Here is a 19,016-nt window from a genome sequence, read left to right as displayed (position 1 = left end):
CCGCCCATGGGATTTTTCAGGCAAGAGAACTGTGAGGTAGAAGTTATTAACCCCTATTACAGATAAGTGAAATGAAACAGGCTTCATAAATTGCTCCCAGATTGTACAGCTAGTGAATACCAAAACTGAGACTTGAACCACTTCACTTCACTGTCTCTGGCATACAGCAAAATAATAATGACACACTGTTTCTAATATTTATAGATATAATTTGTACATTTTATTAATGCTGATCTGTTTTAAATAAACAATCTATTTATTGGAAGACCAAAAAAAAAAAAAAAGAGAGACAGACAGAAGAGAGAAGACTGTTTAAGTAAATAACACATCTTGGTCTGCTGTATGCATAGTCGAAGAGATTTCATGGCTGGCAGAGTTACCTGTAAGGTATATTGTTACCTGGGGGAAAAAATCGAGTCCACTTAGATTCAAGTGGGCATCTACACATTTGAGAACATTTTTTTTGGCATTTTTGATAACATTTAAGTTTCCGCTAACACAAGAAATACATATGTAGTGGAAACCATTTGGACAGTGAGAGAGACAAAGAGATAGAGAAAGAATGGAAAAGTGACAGAGAGAGGGGAAAGATAAAAGAAGGAAGGAAAGCAGGGAGAGGGAAAATGTGGGATGGCTATATTTTTATTTTTATATAATTTTTAAAGGTTACTTTCCATTTACAGTGATTACAAAATATTGGTTATAGTCTGTTATACAATATACCCCTGAGCAAGCCTACGCCCAGTACTTTGTACCTCCCACTCCACCACTTCTATTCTGTCCCTCCTCCTCTCCCCACTGGCAAGCACTAGTTTGCTCTCTATATCTGTGAGGCTGCTTCTTTTTTTAATTATATTCACTCATCTGTTGTATTTTTTAGATTCTATATATATAAAAAATGATGTCATAGAGTATTTGTTTTTTCCTGACTTATTTCACTTGGAATAATGCCTTCCACATCTATCCACATTCCTGCCAAGTGGCAAAATTTCATTCTTTTTAATGGCTGAGTAGTATTCCATTGCATATATAAACCACACCATCTTTATCCATTCATCTGTTGATGGACACTTAGGTTGCTTCCATACCTTGGCAAAGAAATTTTTAAACAGACACACAAAACTGTTAAGAATTACTATTTTGGGGAACTACAGTTGAAAGTGATGGAATCTTTTTTATTTTATTTCTTTCCAAATTGTTTATACTGTAGCAATTAATGGGATTTCGCTGGTGGTCCAGTGGCTAAGACTCCATGCTCCCAATGCAGGGGGCCTGGGTTTGATCCCTGGTCAAGGAACTAGATCCCATATGCCACAACTAAGAGTTCACATGCTTCAACAAAAATTGCAGCCAAATAAATATTTTCAAAAAACATTTACCAATTAGTTATTTCAACAGCAGACTTGTTTCAAATTTTGAAAAGATCTACAAACATCCTACTCCCATTCTGTAAGGTTCCCCTCTCAAGTTAGGAGAGACCTCAAGAACAGGAAAGATCTTGGGTTCATAGAGTCCCCTTTCCTCTGACTGAATTTGCCCTAAGACCCCTAGTGACCATGTAATGGGGTCCCCGGCTCCCCTCACTGAGGGGACTGCCCCCACTCAGCTAAGTGACACTTTTCTACCTCAACCACCATCCCAGTTTCCCAACTGAGTTTCTTTCTGGACTGACCTGTGTGACACTTTTTCTCAAATATAACTGTGACCATGTCTCTCTGGGAATAACCCCTAGCAGCTCCTACAATCCACAGAACTACACCAACCTGACAACTGAGGCTCTCCAACTGGTGTGCACAAGTCCTGCTTCCAAATCTATAACCAACACACACCGCTCCAGCCCCAAGTAGGGCCCCTCCATGTTCAACTCAAGCCCAGCTCTGCCATTCAGATTTAATCACACTGACAGCCCCACTCCAAGCCAAACACCTGCTAAGGGCATCCCATACTGATATATTTGTCATAAGAACCCTCCTAGGCAATTCTTACCCTCTGAGTCTCAAATGCCTAATTGGGGAAAATGGGAATAAATGACTTGTCCAAGGTCAGCCAGCCAGCAGAAATCATTATTTGATTCTTGTAGGTGCTTAATGGGCTTCCCCACTAGCTCAGCAGTAAAAAATCTGCCTGCAATGCAGAAGAGCCTAGTTCAATTCCTGGGTCAGGAAGATCTCCTGGAGGAGGGCACGGCAACCCACTCCAGTATTCTTGCCTGGGAAATCCTGTGTAAAGAGGAGCCTGGTGGGCTACAGTCCATGGGGTCACAAAGAGTCGGACACAAATGAGCAAGTGACACTTTTGACATAGGCTTATTGGGAAGTCCATTACTCTCTCTAGGGCTACCCGTGTTGTGAAAATTACCCGAGTTAACACTGGGTGGCCAAAAATTTCATTCAAGGGGTTCTGTAAGATGTTATGGAAACACACAAATGAAACTTTTGACCAACCAATACATTCACCACCACCCTAACGAGGTAGGTTTTGTCACTGCCCCCTTTTAGAGGAAACTGAGGTATGGAGAGCTTAAACAACCAGCCCAAGGCCATACTGCCGGAAAGTGGAAGAGGCAGGATTTGAACCCAGGACTCTTGGTCCCAAAGTCCAAGGTCTAACCAACTGTGTTACACTGCCTCTCTGCTTGGTAGGCTGGGCTGACATCTGCACTTGGGGAGCCTGGCTCCAGATCAGGGGGAGTCCCACCATGCCTCACAAACCTTTCCTCAGCCACTCAGGGCACTGTCCTTTCCGGGCCTTTGTCTCCCTGGGTCCCAATGCATCTCCCTTAGAGCTCAATTTCCTGCTGTTGCTAAAAGTCTCACCATTTCCTCCCAACAGCCTGAGAGCATGCAAGAGAGAGTTCTAACACAGAGGGTGTCATCACTCCCAACCTCTCTCCTGCCTTCGCCATCTCACCAGAAGGCTGGATATGCCAGGGTCTTGGGTAGGGTAACTGACCAGCCATCCTCATAAAATATAAAGGCAAACACTCAGGGTAATGGACCACACTGAATGCTTTGTACCTAGCCAGGCCCCCAACAGGGCTTCATTAGGCCTGCAAAGACTTGCCCAAGTCACACAGAGCTTTTGTTCCAATCCTCAGTGACCTAGAAGGAGCCTCAAGCCCTCAGTGATGGGGACAGACATACTCATGCCTGTTAAGTTAGCTTCAACTAAGCTGGCAAACCCACTGCTTCAGATCCTGGCTTAGCCACTTACTTCCCACCCCCATAACATATAACTGGGAATAAGTGATCCCAATTCTGAGCCTCTCTGCCCTCCACGTAACTCAGGGATCCTCCTATTTACATCTTAAGAGGCCACTGTAGGTAATTCAATGAGGATGTATATGCAGAAGATCTGCACACGGAAAGTGCTGGGAAAATCTGCTCTTCTTATTCTAGGAACTTAGCACACAGTTAAGACTTCCCCTTCCACTGATCCTCAGACATAGGAAACAGCTCTTTCCATCATGGAGTGCCTTTAGCAGCTAATGCACCTCCTCCAGTCTGTGTGTCCCTCTGAGTCACGAGAATACCCCCTCACTCACAGAGAGGGGTTAAATCCTCACTTGAGAACTTCAGGACTGTGCCTGTCACACAGTAGGAGTCAAGGAAGAGTTCTAATACATGGGGGCGCCATCACCCCCCTTCCCCTGGCCACCTCCCCAGAAGGCTGCACATACCAAAGGCTGCAAGGTAACTGAGCAACCATCCTCATAAAATCAGGGGGCAAAACCACCCAGGGTTAGGCCTGTCAGGACAGACTAACCGGCTGTATGGCCCCCTGACCCTCAACTATAAGTCAGAGAAATGCCCACATTCTTTCCCAAATGATAATACAGCCATTAGCTCAACAAATATTTATTGAGCACCTACTATGTTTCCATATGCCATTTAGGGACTGGGAGACAGTGGTGAACAAGATCCCTATTCTTAGGAAATTTCCATTCTATCATAAGAGAAATGCTACAAACATGATGTCCACTGCCATCATGGCCCCAGGTAAGAGCCTTCTTGCATCTACTTGTTCTGTCCTATCACGTCTCCTGCCCTCTCATTCTGAATTTGGGTTGTTCTCATGACTTACTTTGGCCAGTAGAATGCAATGAAATGACAGTGCTAGTTCTGAGTCTAGGTCTCAAGAGGCCTGGCGAGCTTCCGCTCTCCATCTGCTGAGACCCTACTACTGCCATGAGAACAGCCCGAGCGAGCCTGCTGGAGGAGGAAAGCCCACAGGAAGGAAAACCAGGACAGTCCAGCTGACAACCACTCACTCCCTAGCAGCAGAGCCATCCAGCTCTCAGTGGGCATACGAAGGATCCAGCTAAGAGCAAAAGAACTGCCCAGCTGAACTCAGCCCAAACCACCAATGGCAGAATTATGAGCAAAATAAATGGCTGCTGTTGACACCTGCTATATTGAGGTGGTTATTCGGCAATAGTTAGCCGATCCATAGGTGACCACTGAATAGTTCTATGAAGAGAAAACTGAGAACGACTATCATTCAGGTGCTAGCTGAACCTGGAACTTTACTGATAAGACCTTGTAAAGTGTAAAGTGAGGTGCTGCTTGCTAATCCTCTACCATCATTCAGATGTCTAACCCAGAACCAACCGCCTCCCCCCACCACAACAGGCACACCCACCTTACAAGAGAGGATGTTCCCAAAGGTGGAGAAGGTGTCGTACAAGGCCTTGTTATCAATGGAGTCCTCCAGGTTCTTGATGAAGATGTTGCCCACACCTGACTTACGAAGTCCTGGGTCTCGCTGGGACCACATGATGCGGATGGGCTGGCCTTTGATCACCTCAAAGTTCATGGTGTCCAGTGCCCGCTCCGCTGGATAGGAGGAAAGAAAGGAGCTAACTAAGGGCATTTTCTTTCCCTGAGCCCTCAACAGCTTAATTGGGAGCTGAGCCAAGCAATAAATGAGCCACTGGCTGGGTCTCACTCGAGATGAGCTTGAAGGCTCAAGAGGAATAAATAGAATTCATGTGTGTGGCTTCCAGGGAGGATCTCCTTCAACTCTTTTATCGTAGTGAAATGAGCATGAATTTCTACCTCCATTTTATAAAAAGACAAACTGAGGCTCAGAAGGGGAAATGATCAGAAGGGTCCCTATGACAAGGGTGGCAGCAGTTTGAGGAAAGTGAAGCTCAGAGGTGCTGGGCAGCAGAGTTGAGATTTGACCCCAAAGAGGATGGCTTTCAGGAAAGTGAACATCACATCTCTGAGGCCATTTCTACACTTGGAAAGAGATGCTGATGATTATACTACTCAAGGACTTCCCTGGTGGCTCAGTGGGTAAAGAATCCGCCTGCAATACACGAGACTCAGGTTCGATCCCTGGGTTGGAAAGATCCCCTGGAGAAGAGCATGGTAACTCACTCCAGTATTCTTGCCTGGAGAACTCCATGGACAGAGGAGCCCAGAGGGCTACAGTCCACAGGGTCATAAAGAATCGGACACAACTGATTGGCTAACACACTTTCTACATCTAACAAAGGGAGAGAATATCACCCACCTCCAGCTTGTCAGACAGACTGAAAATTAAATAAGGTGTGGGACTCCCCTGGTGGTCAAGTGACTAAGACTCCGTGCTCACAAATGCAGGGGGCCCTGGTTCCATCCCTGGTCAGGGAACTAAATCCCACATGCAGCAACTAAGAGTTTGCATGCTGCAACTAAGAGATCCCACATGTGGCAATAAAGACCAGGTGCAGCCAAATAAATAAATCATTTTTTTTTCAGTGTTAAAAATTAAATAACCTGTGCAAAGCGTTTTGTGCCTAGCTCAAATAAGTATTTGGTAAACAGTAGTATGTCTAAGCACAACAGCATATGCCCATCGTCCTGCCAGGTGGCGTGCTGTCCCCAGCTACAGGGACACTTCAGGTTTCAGAGGCATGGAGGGGAACCATGGAATACTCAGTGGGCAAGTTTGGAAAAGTCTGGGTTTTGCATCTAGTCCTGCCATAAACAGCCAGGAGTAAACTCCTTCTCCTGTCTGGAGCTCAATTTCCCATTCTATTAAATCAGGTTGTACAGGACTTGGCAGAAGAAGGCAAGAGGCAGTGGCCGGGTGAAACAGAGCAGAGGGGAAAGCTCCCTGGAATCCGGCTCAGTCACCTGCTGGGAAACCAGCTAAACCTCTCCAGCAAACTCCCAGAGGCGGGTACCTCCCCAGCCTCGCAAGAGCCTCAGAGTAAAGGCGCCCCCTTGTGGACTTGGCTGGGGCAGGCCTCTTGGTTACGTCTCCAGAGTCTCACACCTGCTATATATAGTTACCAGGATTCTTCTTAGGTTAGCACTTACCCAGGGCTTACAATGTACCACATAACACTGGAACTACTTCCTAGACACAATCCCCATTGCCTCCATGCTCCTGGGGAACAAGCGTTAGTCCCATTTTACAGAAAAAGAGGCGCCAGGTGTGACGACTTGCTCGAGCTCACACTCTCATGGCAGAACTCCAACAAAATCCAGCGCTCTTAATTTTTCTCCTCTCGGCTCTGAACAGAAATCAGGACATACCCAGCTGGCAAGCTCTGATCGATCCTATCAGTTCTGAGAAATGGACTGTGGACTCCAGAGGGGAGGCAGCTTTTCGGGGTTCCCCAAAGTGGAGGCGCCTGATGCAGACAGACCTCGGGATCCGCTGTCAGGAAAGGCCGCAGACCGAGGCTGAGCACTCCCGGCTGCCCCACCCACCATCACCTGTGCCTGCCGGGGCATCTTCCTCAGCAGGTGGTGTGCATTGCTTTCCTCCTACTCTACGAGGCAGGTGCCACCTCCATTTTGCAGACAGGTAACTGAACTTCAGACTGACTCATTTGCTCAAGGTCGCACCGTTGCTGGCCTTCTAATCCCAGGTCTGGCTGACCCCTAAGCCCTTGGCTGTTTTCACTCAGCAGCATCACCTCTCTTCTGGAAGATGGAGCACCGGTGAAAAAGAGTAGGGGGCACACAAATTGCTAGTTCATGTCTCAGGGGCCCCCTCCTGCAACTCTGGACCTTAGTTTTCCTGGCTGCAAAATGGAAGGTGCGGGAGTGGCCAGAGATGAAAGCGCGCTGGTGGCTGGGATACAGTCTGTCTGTCTGTCGGTCCGTCACCACCCCCGCCCCCGCCCCACCGCTCCCCTGGGGGCTCACCGTCCGCGGGCTGCTGGAAGTTGATGTAGGCGTAACCCAGCGAGCGGCGCGTGGCCACGTCGCGGCACACGCGGATGGACAGGATGGGACCAGCGGGCGAGAACTTCTCGTAGAGCATGGCCTCGGTCACGTCCGGGTGCAGGTCGCCCACGTAGAGCGAGGCGAGCGGGTAGCCCGGGCCGCTGGCGTTCATGGTGGGCGCGCGGCCCCGCGCTCGGCGCCCGCGTGCGCTCACCCGGGTGGGACGCGGCAGCGGGGGCGCGCAGGGCAGCGGCGCTCTTCCCACCCACGTCCGCCCCCGGCCTTGACCGCCCCCGCCGTCCGAGCCAATCGCCAGCGCGCTCGGGTCCCGCCCCCGCAGCTGGGATTCCCCGCCCCCCCCCCCCCCCCCACCTCAGCCTTCTAGAAGCACCAGGTGGGAGCATCTCGGCCCCGCGACGGGAAGCGGGGAGAACCCTCACCTGGCCCCGAGTAGGGCTCCGGGCCGGCGCCAGCGGCGCGGAGAGGGCGGCACTCTACGGCAAGAGACCTGGGTTTTGATCCCCATCACGTCTTCGTCCTTCACCTGTTTCCTCTCTGTGATTTAGAGGATTCCCTCTACACGAGGATGAAAGGCGACCGTGTGCTCTGTGCGTTTTACACACAAAGGGGAGAATTCCCTGCAGGATGCCATTTCAAAATGTGGACCCACCCTCCTGAAAGGAGGCTTTCTCTCATCAAGACAGTCTGGGTTTAGTCCCAGCCATCTGGAACCCTCCTGGTGATTTGCTTTTGCGCCCGCACCCCACGGCACAGGCTGGGGGGGTCTTGGTTCCCCGGCCAGGGATCAAACTCATGCCGGGTGCACTGGAAGCACAGGATATTCTTAACCACTGGACGGCCAGGGAAATCCCCCGGCTTGGTGATTTGGGCCTGAAGGCTCCATGTGAGAATTCCGGACCACTCCAAGGTCTTTCTTGACCGGAGTTCTTCTGCCAAGAGCCTTTCGTGGGACGTTCCCTGATTATCTCTCAGCGAAGCCAACCCACCTGCGCTCCGCCTTGAAGGTTCACCAAGTCCAACCTGTATGGCAACTGTAGGGACCTAACCGAACAAGGTCATGGTGGTGGTCCCAAACTAAGCCCCAAGACCCTTCCGTCCAGCCTTCGTTTGCAGCCCCAATCTGTGGTGTGGAGTCCTTTTTGAAAATATTGGTCCAGCCTACCGTGAAATACTTCCCGAGTCTCTGTTTCCTGCTTCAATAAAACAGGTAGGTTCCCACTGACCTTTGGTTGGGTGTGACAAGTGGAACAGCTTGAGAACCAGGGGCAGGAGTGCGTCTTGGCTGTCCCACCTACACTACCAAGCATCAACCAGTTCTAACTTGGGCTTAAATTATCTTCCTGTCTTGACCCTCCCCTCCATCCTTGTGGGAATGTGGATGTTTTCATTTCTGGCTGCACCCCCGTGGCTTGCAGGATGTTAGTTTCCTGATCAGGAAGCAAACCTAGGTGCAGTGAGTGAAAACACCCAGTCCTAACCACTGGACTGCCAGGGAATTCCCAATGTGGATGTTCTGAGACTGGGGCAAACCCCATGAGGAAACTCAATGCTGCAGGCTATCTTAGATAATGTTAGGGCAGATAACAGAGCCTGTACAACCTTGGAGATGACTAGGACTTCTGCTACCATCTCCTTTGGTTACATCTCAGGGTTTTAAAAAAAGTAAGTGGTGGTGGTATATGAGTGGGATGCAAAGTAATAATCCGTATCACCAAGTCATCGAAGCCACAGATGAGGATCTAACACCTTGATGGTTTGCTGTGGAAGGTGGACAGGCTCTGTGTTCATTCAAGGCAGTTTCTTCCCCAACACTACTTCTGGCTCAAAAGGATGAAATGAAGCTGCTGCCTCCTTCTGAAGAGTAAAAGTGAGAGTCACTCACTCGTGTCCAACTCTTTGCAACCCTGTGGACTATACAGTCCGTGGAATTCTCCAGGCCACAATACTGGAGTAGGTAGCCTTTCCTTTCTCCAGGGGATCTTCCCAACCCAGGGATCAAACACAGGTCTCCTGCATTGCAGGTGGATTCTTTACCAGCTGAGCCACCAGGGAAGCCCAAGAACACTAGAGTGGGTAGCCTATCCCTTCTCCGTCAGGTCTTCCTGACCTAGGAATTGAACTGGGGTCTCCAGCACTGGAGGCAGATTCCTTACCAACTGGGTTATCTGGCTCAAAAGGATGAAATGAAGCTGCTGCCTGTAGCGAACCAAATAAGTGTGCTCAGAAGTTAGCTAGTTCTGGTGGTGATACAGGTGACGCCACATATCAGTGCATCAGCCAACTAACTGATAAAATTTTTTATTTCACTTTTGAGTTTTTACACTTTTCCTGATTATTCCGTGTAAGGTGGAAACTAGAACTGTTTAAAAGACATACACAAATCTAGTACATCAATAACCGGGGTTTTTTCTTTTTTGCTATACTATTTTCACAACCACGGGTGTGCTTGCTAGGCAATATAACCATCACAGAAGCAAACGTGAGGCAGAATACTGGTGAGGAAAAACAAAGCGAGAGAGAGAGAGAGCTACCAGATATACAGACAGGCTCGTTCCACAGTCACTACTGCATTTTCAAGCGGCAAGTATTAACTGCACATTTTTGTTCAGCTAGAAAGGAGAGAGGGGTTTTTTTTTTCTTTTTTTCCTTTTGGTTTGTTTGAAATCAGTGCATGAATGTTTCTTTTCTTATTTCAGCAGATGGACAAACAGATGGGACACTACGGCTACGTGGAATGTTCGGGGAGGAAGGTGGAGACTGAGACTGCTAGGCCGGGCTATTCCTGACTCTCCCCATCGCAGTGTTCATGCAACTTCCCTGACATGTGTCTGTGAACTTGACGGGATGGGTACCCTTGGGAGAGCTGGTGACAGGTGCTAACAAGCATTATCAGGGTTGGCTGCAATATAAAGAGAAACCATGGATATTTAAAAATACTTTTTGGAGTCAGATCTTGGTGTGACTGAAGAGCAACCACCGAGCTGAGAATTGGAGGAAGACAGCTGAAATGTGGGAAGCTCTTTTCAACTCTGAAGCAAGGCTGGCTCACCAAAGTGCTCGCCAACATCTTTCATCCCCTTGTGGACCCCCTGTCCCTGCCCATCTAGTTCTAAACCACGAATAAAAGGCATAGAGAGAGAGTGAATGCCCAAAGGAAAAAATATAAGGAAGCAGGACAGAAATTTAGAGAATACTAAAGTCAACAGTCATAAAGGACTGTGGGAAAGAATGTTTAGATTTCAAAATTTTAAAGCCCCGAGCTAGGAAGAACCCAAACACTGAGTACTTACTCCTCAAGTGAAAGACAATCTCTGCACAACATTATTCTTAAAGGTATTACCCAGGAAACAGATAAGGCCATTCATAAGATACACGGCTTTCTTTTTTCCATCTTGGGCTCATGGTTACAGGGAAAACAGATTCCACTACCTAAGCACAAGTTGCCAATCAGTAAACATGCTGCTATAGGGGAAGGGGCTGGAGTCACAGGTGGTCTATGAGCAGTGGACCTTTGCATGCTGTCATAACCCAGTTATCTGCGACCAAGAATGTTCATTTCTGGCTTCGAGTTTCCTTGGAGGAAGACACTGTGGCCATCTGTGGTCACGAACTTTTCAGTGGCAACAAGCCCCAACATACCAAGTGTCTAAAAGCCCTGATCAGAATGGGCAGAATCACTAGAAATTATCGTAAAACTCGAATACCAAGTGAAAGGTGACCTACTCCAGGTCCCAGTGTCACAATAGAATCTATAACTTTCTGTACAGCTTTACAATGGAACTGTATTTCAGGGACAACTGTTTTGAATCAAATTTAACTTTCCAAAAAGTTACACATAATTCAGGTCTATTTTTTTTTCTACCAGTAAGAGTTCTGCTAAATTACAAAACCCCAGAATCACAGTGTTCAGTTTTGTTTTGTTTTTTTTTTAAATGAAACACACAGTAATCCTGTCAATGTTAATCAAAATCAAAAAACTTCAGAATGCCGTGGCATTTATGTGACCAATCTGAATTTTAGATACAAATACCAGCTGTTCATCCCATGGACCATTTTTGCTAGGCTGAGGCTGTGAAACATTGAAAGTCGACGTACGTTTCTCTTTTTTTTTTTATCGCACAAAGGGATATATGTGGAAGGTACAGAGTGACACTCAAGAGATCGCGAAGCAGGTAGACATTAGTTCTCTCCCTCCCCAGCATCTCCTTCGTCTCCCTGGTTTTCCGATGTCCACAGCTGCAAGAGAAAAACAGAGCTATAAACAAAGTAGGGCTCTGAGAACTCTCCGCGGGGAGGTGGCCCACTCTGTATCACCTCATCTCAACTGTTTATAATTCTTCTCATATGACTGCAGACAGTGATGGCAAAGGTCAAAACTTCAGCAGGTGCTTATAACCAATTAAACAAATTAATTACACCTACAGGGCACAAATCCTGTCCTGAGTCTCAGGCTACGAGGAAGAGGAACAGGAACAAGCCATAAGCCCCACCCCCCGGAAGCAGTCACGGAATGGGCAGTACTTACAGTGAGATTATCCCTAAGCAGCTGCATAATCAGGGTGCTGTCTTTGTAAGACTCTTCATTCAGTGTGTCCAATTCAGCAATCGCCTCATCAAACGCCTAAAACAAAGAGCCTTTAGCTAAGATGTCACAGGTTCCTTGGAACTAGGTTAGCCCCGTTTTCTTCCTGCTACCAAGTGACTTATCATTTCTCTTCCTGTACAGTATTCTTGGGGAACCTAGGTTATTGTTACCTTACTTGTTAGTCATGTCAGTAAACATGTGATACTGGTTTCTAAAGCATCAACCAACCATGACAAAAATTCCTAGCTAAGAACTTTACTGTACCTATCAAGTCAACAAGTATTACTCATTCTAAATGAATTCACATGGTATTTGAATTACCAAAGACATTTCTAGTAATCCCTCCCCCTTTTTCATTAAGAGGAAAAACAAAAGGTTTAGATAAGGAGATAAATGGAGAACAGAAGTTCACATCACTAAATCTGAGCTTCAATTAAGTGATGGAACTCTGAGCATTCATTTCACACAGTTTTTACCAATTAAAAAAATGTTCAAGGACTGTGCATATTGAAAGATGACAAAAACACGTAGAAAAGGCAGTTTTCTACCCAAAGAAGACAAGACGTAATTCAGGACACAAAGAAACAAGATCTGACTTCCTTCTCTACACCTCCTGCCATAACTTCCCGCCTCAGTACAAAGACGACAGTGTGGAGCAGAGGCCTACAGCCCAGAGCGTGATGAGAGCAACAAAGTGCCTCCTCTCTGGGCTGTCTACCACCTCCACCCCGAGAGGGAAACCGATCTCAAATGCCAATCAGCACAGGCGCTGAGAAGTTGTCAAGAAGTAATAGTAACTGACTCCATAAAAAATGGAGGCAATACAGATGGTTTCTCCTACCCCCAGAAAAATCTTCAGAGAAGTCCAAAACAATGAGTTACGTTCAGGTAATTTTAAAACAAGGTTCTAGAAAGCATGAGCACTTTTACTATCAGAAACCCCAGAAGGTCTTTCTCACCGTTTTTGCCAGGCTGCAAGCCTTTTCAGGAGAGTTTAGAATCTCATAATAAAAGACGGAGAAATTAAGTGCCAGCCCCAGTCGAATGGGGTGTGTAGGCTGCATTTCTTTCTTACTAATTTCAAATGCTTCTTGGTAAGCCTGCTGGGAGTTCGACACAGTGGCTATAAGAAAGAGAAAAAACACGAAAGGGTGGGTCTTACATAAGGTTGCATTGTACGCTGGATCCACTACCAAATTATTTTGCCAAACTGGGCTGGAGCAAATATGTTATCAAATGCCTCTACTATCCGATTAACAATCATCTGTTAAACATATACTCTAATCTGAGTACTGTATGAAATGCTTCAAGGGAAAACAAAGACAATGACGACAAAGTCTACAAAAGCAGTTAGGAAATACAGGAATAACCCTGAACAAGATGAAACATGGAAAGCAATGTGCTCTAATGGAAAGACTGTGGACTTCAGAGTCAAGACGCAAAGCTGGAATGAATTCCCAACTCTTAATTGTTTGGTTTGGACTGAGTGAAAACCTCTGGGAGTGCTGGTGTCCTCATCAGAAGAAAAGGACAGACTCCCACCTACACTCCTAGAGTTGTGTGAGGAATAAATGAAACACACAGGAGGCACTTAATAAAGCAGAGCCACGATCACCATTACACTCACACATATATGACACAAGAAATGCACTTCTCTTTTTACCTTGGCAGTTTTACTCTATCAAATATTTTAAAGTTTCACATCTAAGACAGCTACCAAACAATCCTTACAATAAAGATCTTTTTAAATGCACTACTGCACCAGACTTTCAATACCCCCATACTTGCCACCCCATGACCCTGTTCAGGAGCTGCCCAGGTGGCACTAGTAGTAAAGAACCTCCCCGCTAATTAAATGTAGGAGACACAAGAGACCCCGGTTGGATCCCTGGGTCAGGAAGATCCCCTGGGGGAGGAAACAGCAACCCACTCTAGTGTTCTTGCCTGAAAAATCCCATGAACAGAGGAACCTGGCAGGCTACAGTCCATGGCGTCACGAAGAGTCGGACACGACAGAGCAGCTGAGCACATGTGACCCTGTTTGTCACTGGTCAGCACAATGCTGTGGTTCCTTAAACTCTGACTACAGACCAAGCAAAAACTCAAAATTACTAGGAAGATGGTCTCTGCTACTGGTCAAATTCCTCAAAAAAAAAAGAAAGAAAAAAAAAAAAAAATTACTTACTTTGTTTATTGTCTCCAGACGCCACCTCAGAAAGATATCTAAAATAATCGCCTTTCATTTTCAAGTAGAACACCTTACTTTCTGGTTGTGTAGCATTGGGAATAAGGTATTTATCCAACAGCTCCTAAAAAATGATCCACATTCTGTTAAGACTCTGGAAATATTACTTACAAGATGTTAAAACTATGTTTGAGATTTGAGATACTACCACTTCTAAATAATTGGGGGGGGAGGGGTCGTGATTACAAAATACATGATTTTCATCCAAAGTTTTTAAATAGTTTTTAGCCCAGGTCATAACAGATGCCAGTATCCATTAAAATCCACTCTGACGGTCCAATAAAGGGTTAAAGTACAGCCATACAATGGCATGCTACAGGCATTAAAAATGACGAGGCAGAACTACACTGATAATGTGGAAAGGCTCTCCACAAGAAGTCTGAGTGGGGAAAAAGAAAAACGGATAATAAATACCAAGTGAATCCTATTTTAATATTAAAACAGATATATGCACATGCATATAAATACCTAAGGGAAAAATCTAGAAGAATATTTATCAAGATGTTAACAATGGTTCTCTAAGTAATAGTATTAGAAGTGATTTTAAAGTTTTCTTATTTATACTCTTCTGCCTTGTGCTTAAAAAAAAATCGTATTAATTCTGTAATTTTAAAAAAAAAATCTTTCCACTTCAGAAGAAAAAGGGTGATAGTAGGGAGAAATTCCAAGAACTAACTTTAGAATCGCTCAGACCTGGGTAAAAAAATCCCTCCTCTGCTGCTTACCATCTGTATGACCCTGGACAAAGGACCTGATTGCCCTGATCCTGTTTCCTCAGCTACACAAGGGGAAGCCCAACAGCCATCTCCTAGTGCAGTTACGAGGATAAATGAGCCAATGTTCAGAGTGCTTAACACGCCGCCTGGCACTAGGAAGCACTCCAAAAGTAGCTAAGACTATTATTAATAATAAATTCCTTTAAACATTTATGCTTACAACAAAAGCAGTTGTGAAGGAGTCCACGCTTCGTATACAGAGCAATATTTTCGAAGAGTTGTTTTAGAATGTGGCATCCTGAAAAACTGGTTAAGAGGCAGTAAGTACCATGCTTTTCTTCACATTCTTTCAGATGCTCGTAAAAGCTGGTCTACCGTTCAGGAATTAGGGAACTTTCTTGCCTTGGGAGTGCATGCCATACTTCATCTGAGTACCAGATGTACCTAACATTCGGGAATTAGCGCACCATTAACAAACCCCCAAATGACCGACAGGCAACAAATTTAGCCACGACACTCTTATACCACGAGTCTAACCAAAAAAAAAAAAAAAAAAAATTAAACAGCAGCTTGATGCAAAAGCTTAGCAGTAAGGGGGACCGAATCAATCAGAGTGAGAGGATGCGGGGGCGGGGGGCGGTAGTCGTTTTAATCATCTGTGCAGACAGACAGGGTGCGACTCCTTATGGGTTGGACATGAGGAGTCCTGCCTGATGGCTAACAAGCTCTGTACTGGTTTTCAAAAGGTGTCAAGGGCAGTAACTCGGAAAGGCAGCCAGCAGGGGAGGAGGGAGATCCACAAATGTGAACTCCTTCTCCCTTCAAAGCAGCCCTCACCATTCATTTTTACCTGATTTCACCTGGAAGAAAGAGAGAGTTCCCAGTGGGCTCAAGACGTGAGGGAAAGACAGTGTGATCATGATTTGCTCTACGGTATGAGGCCCTCCCACCCACCCCCAGGTGATGGCTCGAGGGAAAGCAGCGAGGAATCAGTGGTCCAACTCAGGTTCATATGAAATCACGGCAAGGGAAAATCTCCATTCCACTTGTGATTTGCCTTTGGAAAGAAGGCCCAAACTGATGGACAGGGCTAACTTACAAAACTACCACTGTGCAGGGACCAGGGAGCAGCTGAGAGATAGGTCAGCTTTTGGCTCCCCTCTCCCCTCCCGGAGAGGACACCGCCGTCAGACTCCACAGAGAACAGCCTCTCTGTGGGTGCACCTATCGAAAATGCTGCCTCTCTGCCCTCAATTTCTAAAGAAAAGATGGAGGGATGTTGAGCAAACATTCCCGTTTTTCAGAGGTCTTTGGAAGAGAGAGGAAAATATCCCACAAGTGATGAGCAACCTCTGATCAGGTTAAGAGCTGAGGGAGAAAAAAAAAAAAAAAAATCACACAGTGTGCTTAAAACTTAGCTGCAAATGGTTTGCAGCTTCCCAGTATATTCAGCCACCTTTCTCTCAAGAGCTGTTTGAGAGGTGGCGTTTGTTCATGAAATGAACGCTATTAAGAGGTGTTCTTTAGAACAGGAACACTGGCCTCTTACCAGCACGTCATTGCAGATGTCCTGCAGCTCAGCCTCGATCTTCTCGCGGTACTCCTTGCCCATCTGCTGCTTCTTCTCATTCCTCTCGGTTTTCTGTTCAATGCTGGAGATGACACGCCAGGATGAACGGCGGGCGCCGACCACATTCTTGTAGGCGACGGACAGCAGGTTTCTCTCCTCGTTGGAAAGCTCGTGCCCCTGCTCCGTGACCGCCTTCATGGCTGCAGCCATGTCATCGTAGCGCTCGGCCTGCTCGGCGAGCTTGGCTTTCTGTACCAGCTCACTTTTATCCATGGTCATTCCCTAAAACGAGAGGGAGAGAGAAAGTGAACATCAGGCTTCGAGGCCCAGGAGGCGCGTACGTGCCAATCTTCTTTCAACCCATCTGGGAGGAAACACAGCTAAATGGGAAATGTCTATTTCCAAATGCCTCCGGTAATACTTGAGCAGGAGCACCCACCGGGTTAGGAACTTTGCTAAAAAGGTGTTTTTACCTTCACAGCAGTCCTACAGGTAGATCCGTTTCCAACACTCCCTTCCCCCTCCATGAGGTGAAGAAGTAGAGGTTCAGAGGTGCCAACTGCTGTGTCCAGGGCAGCACAGCCAGGAGAGAGCAGAGAGCCAGAACCCAAACTCACGTCTATCTTTCGAGCTGTTTTCCTCCACTTTCCTAATCTGCCTCCTCAATGCCAGAGATGGCTCAATTCTTTAGAAGCTTATGTTAAACATACAGCCTTTTCTTCTTTCAAGAAATATCTGGTTTTCACCAAATTTGTTTTTCCCCATACTATAGGGAAAAACACCATGCAATGATTGTTTCATTAACCTTAAAGCAAAAGATAGGACTTTCAGTGTTATATTTGGCAGTGCCCATCAAGTGGTAGGTACCTTAAACATACAAGCCATTTTTATCCCATCGTCTGCAAAGTGCTAACTTTGGTACAAGGACACACTGTCCACGACAGCAGATTTGGCTCAACCTTGCACCAGCTCAGCTACTTACAAGAAACATGACCTTGGTCAAATCACTCAGCTTCTGAGAACTTCCGTTTGCTAACTGGAGAGGAAGAACACTGCCAACTCTCTGGGGGCTGCTGTGAGGCACAAGTGGCCTCATCTGTGTGAAGGCACCGTGGAAAGCCCAGGGCAGCGGTTCCCAGTTTCTGGCACCAGGAACTGATTTCGTGGAAGACAATTTTTCCACCAACCAGGGGTGGGGGTGGGATGGTTTCAAGATGAATTCAAGCACATTACACTTATCATGCAATTTATATCTAACCTGACGCCACCGCTGATCTGACAGGACGTCCCAGTCCATGGCCTGGAGGTCAGGGACCCCTGGTCGAGAACATTATATACAAATACCAGGCACTGACTCTGTACACGGTACAGACTGCGAGAGACCTGGGTGTATTCACCAAGACGCACAGCAACAGAGCTGTGAACCATAATTCAGTTTGTTTAAAAGTTTTCCTGAAACAGACAAAAATCTTGGTGATTTCAGCTTTTCATTTTCTCAAACCCTCTATACAGCAATCAGTGAATACCTCTTAAAATGATTCACCTCACCTCAGTCAATTCCCAACTATACTAATCACCATTACGGGAATTCCCTGGGGGCCCAGTGGTTAGGACTCTGCTCTCTCATTGCCAAGGGCGTGGATTTGACCCCTGCTTGGGGAACTAAGATCCCACAAGCCTCAAGGCAAGGCCGGAAAAAAAAAAACAAACAAAAAAACACCAAGGCAAAAATAGCCACCATTAATATAATGCAATAATTTCTGGATAACATGTAGCTAAAAAAAATATTTATTAACCAGTAAGACATAGTTTCAGGCACTGCTGGTTTAAATCTCAATTGTATTCACCTATTCCACAGTGTTAAAATACACTAATATCTTGAGGTAGAAAAAAAATAAAATACTACTTATAGTATTTTATTTTATAACAGTAGTGGGAATACCAGTGTTTTTTTAAACAAATGCTCTCATTACTTTATACATCATACCACAATTTAAGACTCTGGTTTTGCCTTCACAGCCATTTTTGTATTTTCAAGAGAGAAATTCTACAGACAAGACTCTACCACATGAAAAGGTCTTATTAAATGAAGGACAATTTTAAGATACACCCTAAATCTAGACAATTTAGAAAGAGTTGGTGCTCCAGTTCAGAACTGTGAGTTTTCTCCCCACCTCTTTTTATCTAAGTCATATTAAGAGTTGTGTCCTATGTAAGGCTTGCTGACTCGAATCCTACACTGTAAGACAAGTCTCACCTTGACCTGTCTGACATCTTCACCCACATGACTAGAATAAGCCTACAGCAGAGATAACAATTCATCTGCTCACCTACATCTCCCAGCAACCCCCCTGTACTTAGGAGGGGTCATATGGTTCATTCTGTTCAGTAAGGATAAATGTTGAAACTGCGAAAGGCCATGCGAGGCTCTCTTCTCTTACAGCAGCCATGTCACTTAGATGGTGCTGTCACAAAACAGCAGTTTCTACAGCCTGAGCCCCCGAGTGACTGAGTAGTGCAGAGACTCCTGTAGGCCCACAGTGGACACGCAGGGTGAGAAGGAAATACACCCTTGTTGGCTGAAGTCATTTAGACACTGGGGCTGTTTGTTACAGCAACACAACTTAGTCTGCTCTGATACACGTGCATCACAGGTACACTAGTCATCCTCTTAAAATTACATACTTTCTCCATATAGCTTTCTTGATCA

The 19,016-nt window shown here is 46.1% G+C and overlaps 2 protein-coding genes across 5 annotated transcripts in view; both read right to left on the bottom strand.

Moving 5' to 3' along the window:
- Positions 1-10,284, bottom strand: part of PABPC1L (poly(A) binding protein cytoplasmic 1 like) — a 27,121-nt gene extending 16,837 nt beyond the window's left edge. For all 4 annotated transcript variants that reach the window (XM_042230170.2, XM_060397048.1, XM_042230171.2 and 1 more), the window contains exons 1-2: positions 7,149-10,284; positions 4,642-4,835 (exon numbers count right to left, since the gene is read on the bottom strand). In XM_042230170.2, the coding sequence (XP_042086104.1) occupies positions 4,642-4,835; positions 7,149-7,341 (387 nt within the window). In that variant the 5' untranslated portion in view covers positions 7,342-10,284. The remainder of the gene's footprint in view (positions 1-4,641; positions 4,836-7,148) is intronic.
- The window catches only part of YWHAB (tyrosine 3-monooxygenase/tryptophan 5-monooxygenase activation protein beta), a 21,859-nt gene continuing 12,315 nt past the window's right edge, over positions 9,473-19,016 (bottom strand). The window contains exons 2-6 of the mRNA XM_027977229.3: positions 16,286-16,588; positions 13,961-14,084; positions 12,735-12,898; positions 11,716-11,811; positions 9,473-11,426 (exon numbers count right to left, since the gene is read on the bottom strand). Coding sequence (XP_027833030.1) covers positions 11,370-11,426; positions 11,716-11,811; positions 12,735-12,898; positions 13,961-14,084; positions 16,286-16,585 — 741 coding nt within the window. The 5' untranslated portion in view covers positions 16,586-16,588 and the 3' untranslated portion in view covers positions 9,473-11,369. The remainder of the gene's footprint in view (positions 11,427-11,715; positions 11,812-12,734; positions 12,899-13,960; positions 14,085-16,285; positions 16,589-19,016) is intronic.

The sequence above is a fragment of the Ovis aries genome, chromosome 13, assembly GCF_016772045.2.
Source record: "Ovis aries strain OAR_USU_Benz2616 breed Rambouillet chromosome 13, ARS-UI_Ramb_v3.0, whole genome shotgun sequence".
Taxonomy (NCBI): Eukaryota; Metazoa; Chordata; class Mammalia; order Artiodactyla; family Bovidae; genus Ovis; species Ovis aries.
Note: the sequence above shows the minus strand (reverse complement) of the source record. Positions and strands in the feature narration are given on the sequence as shown.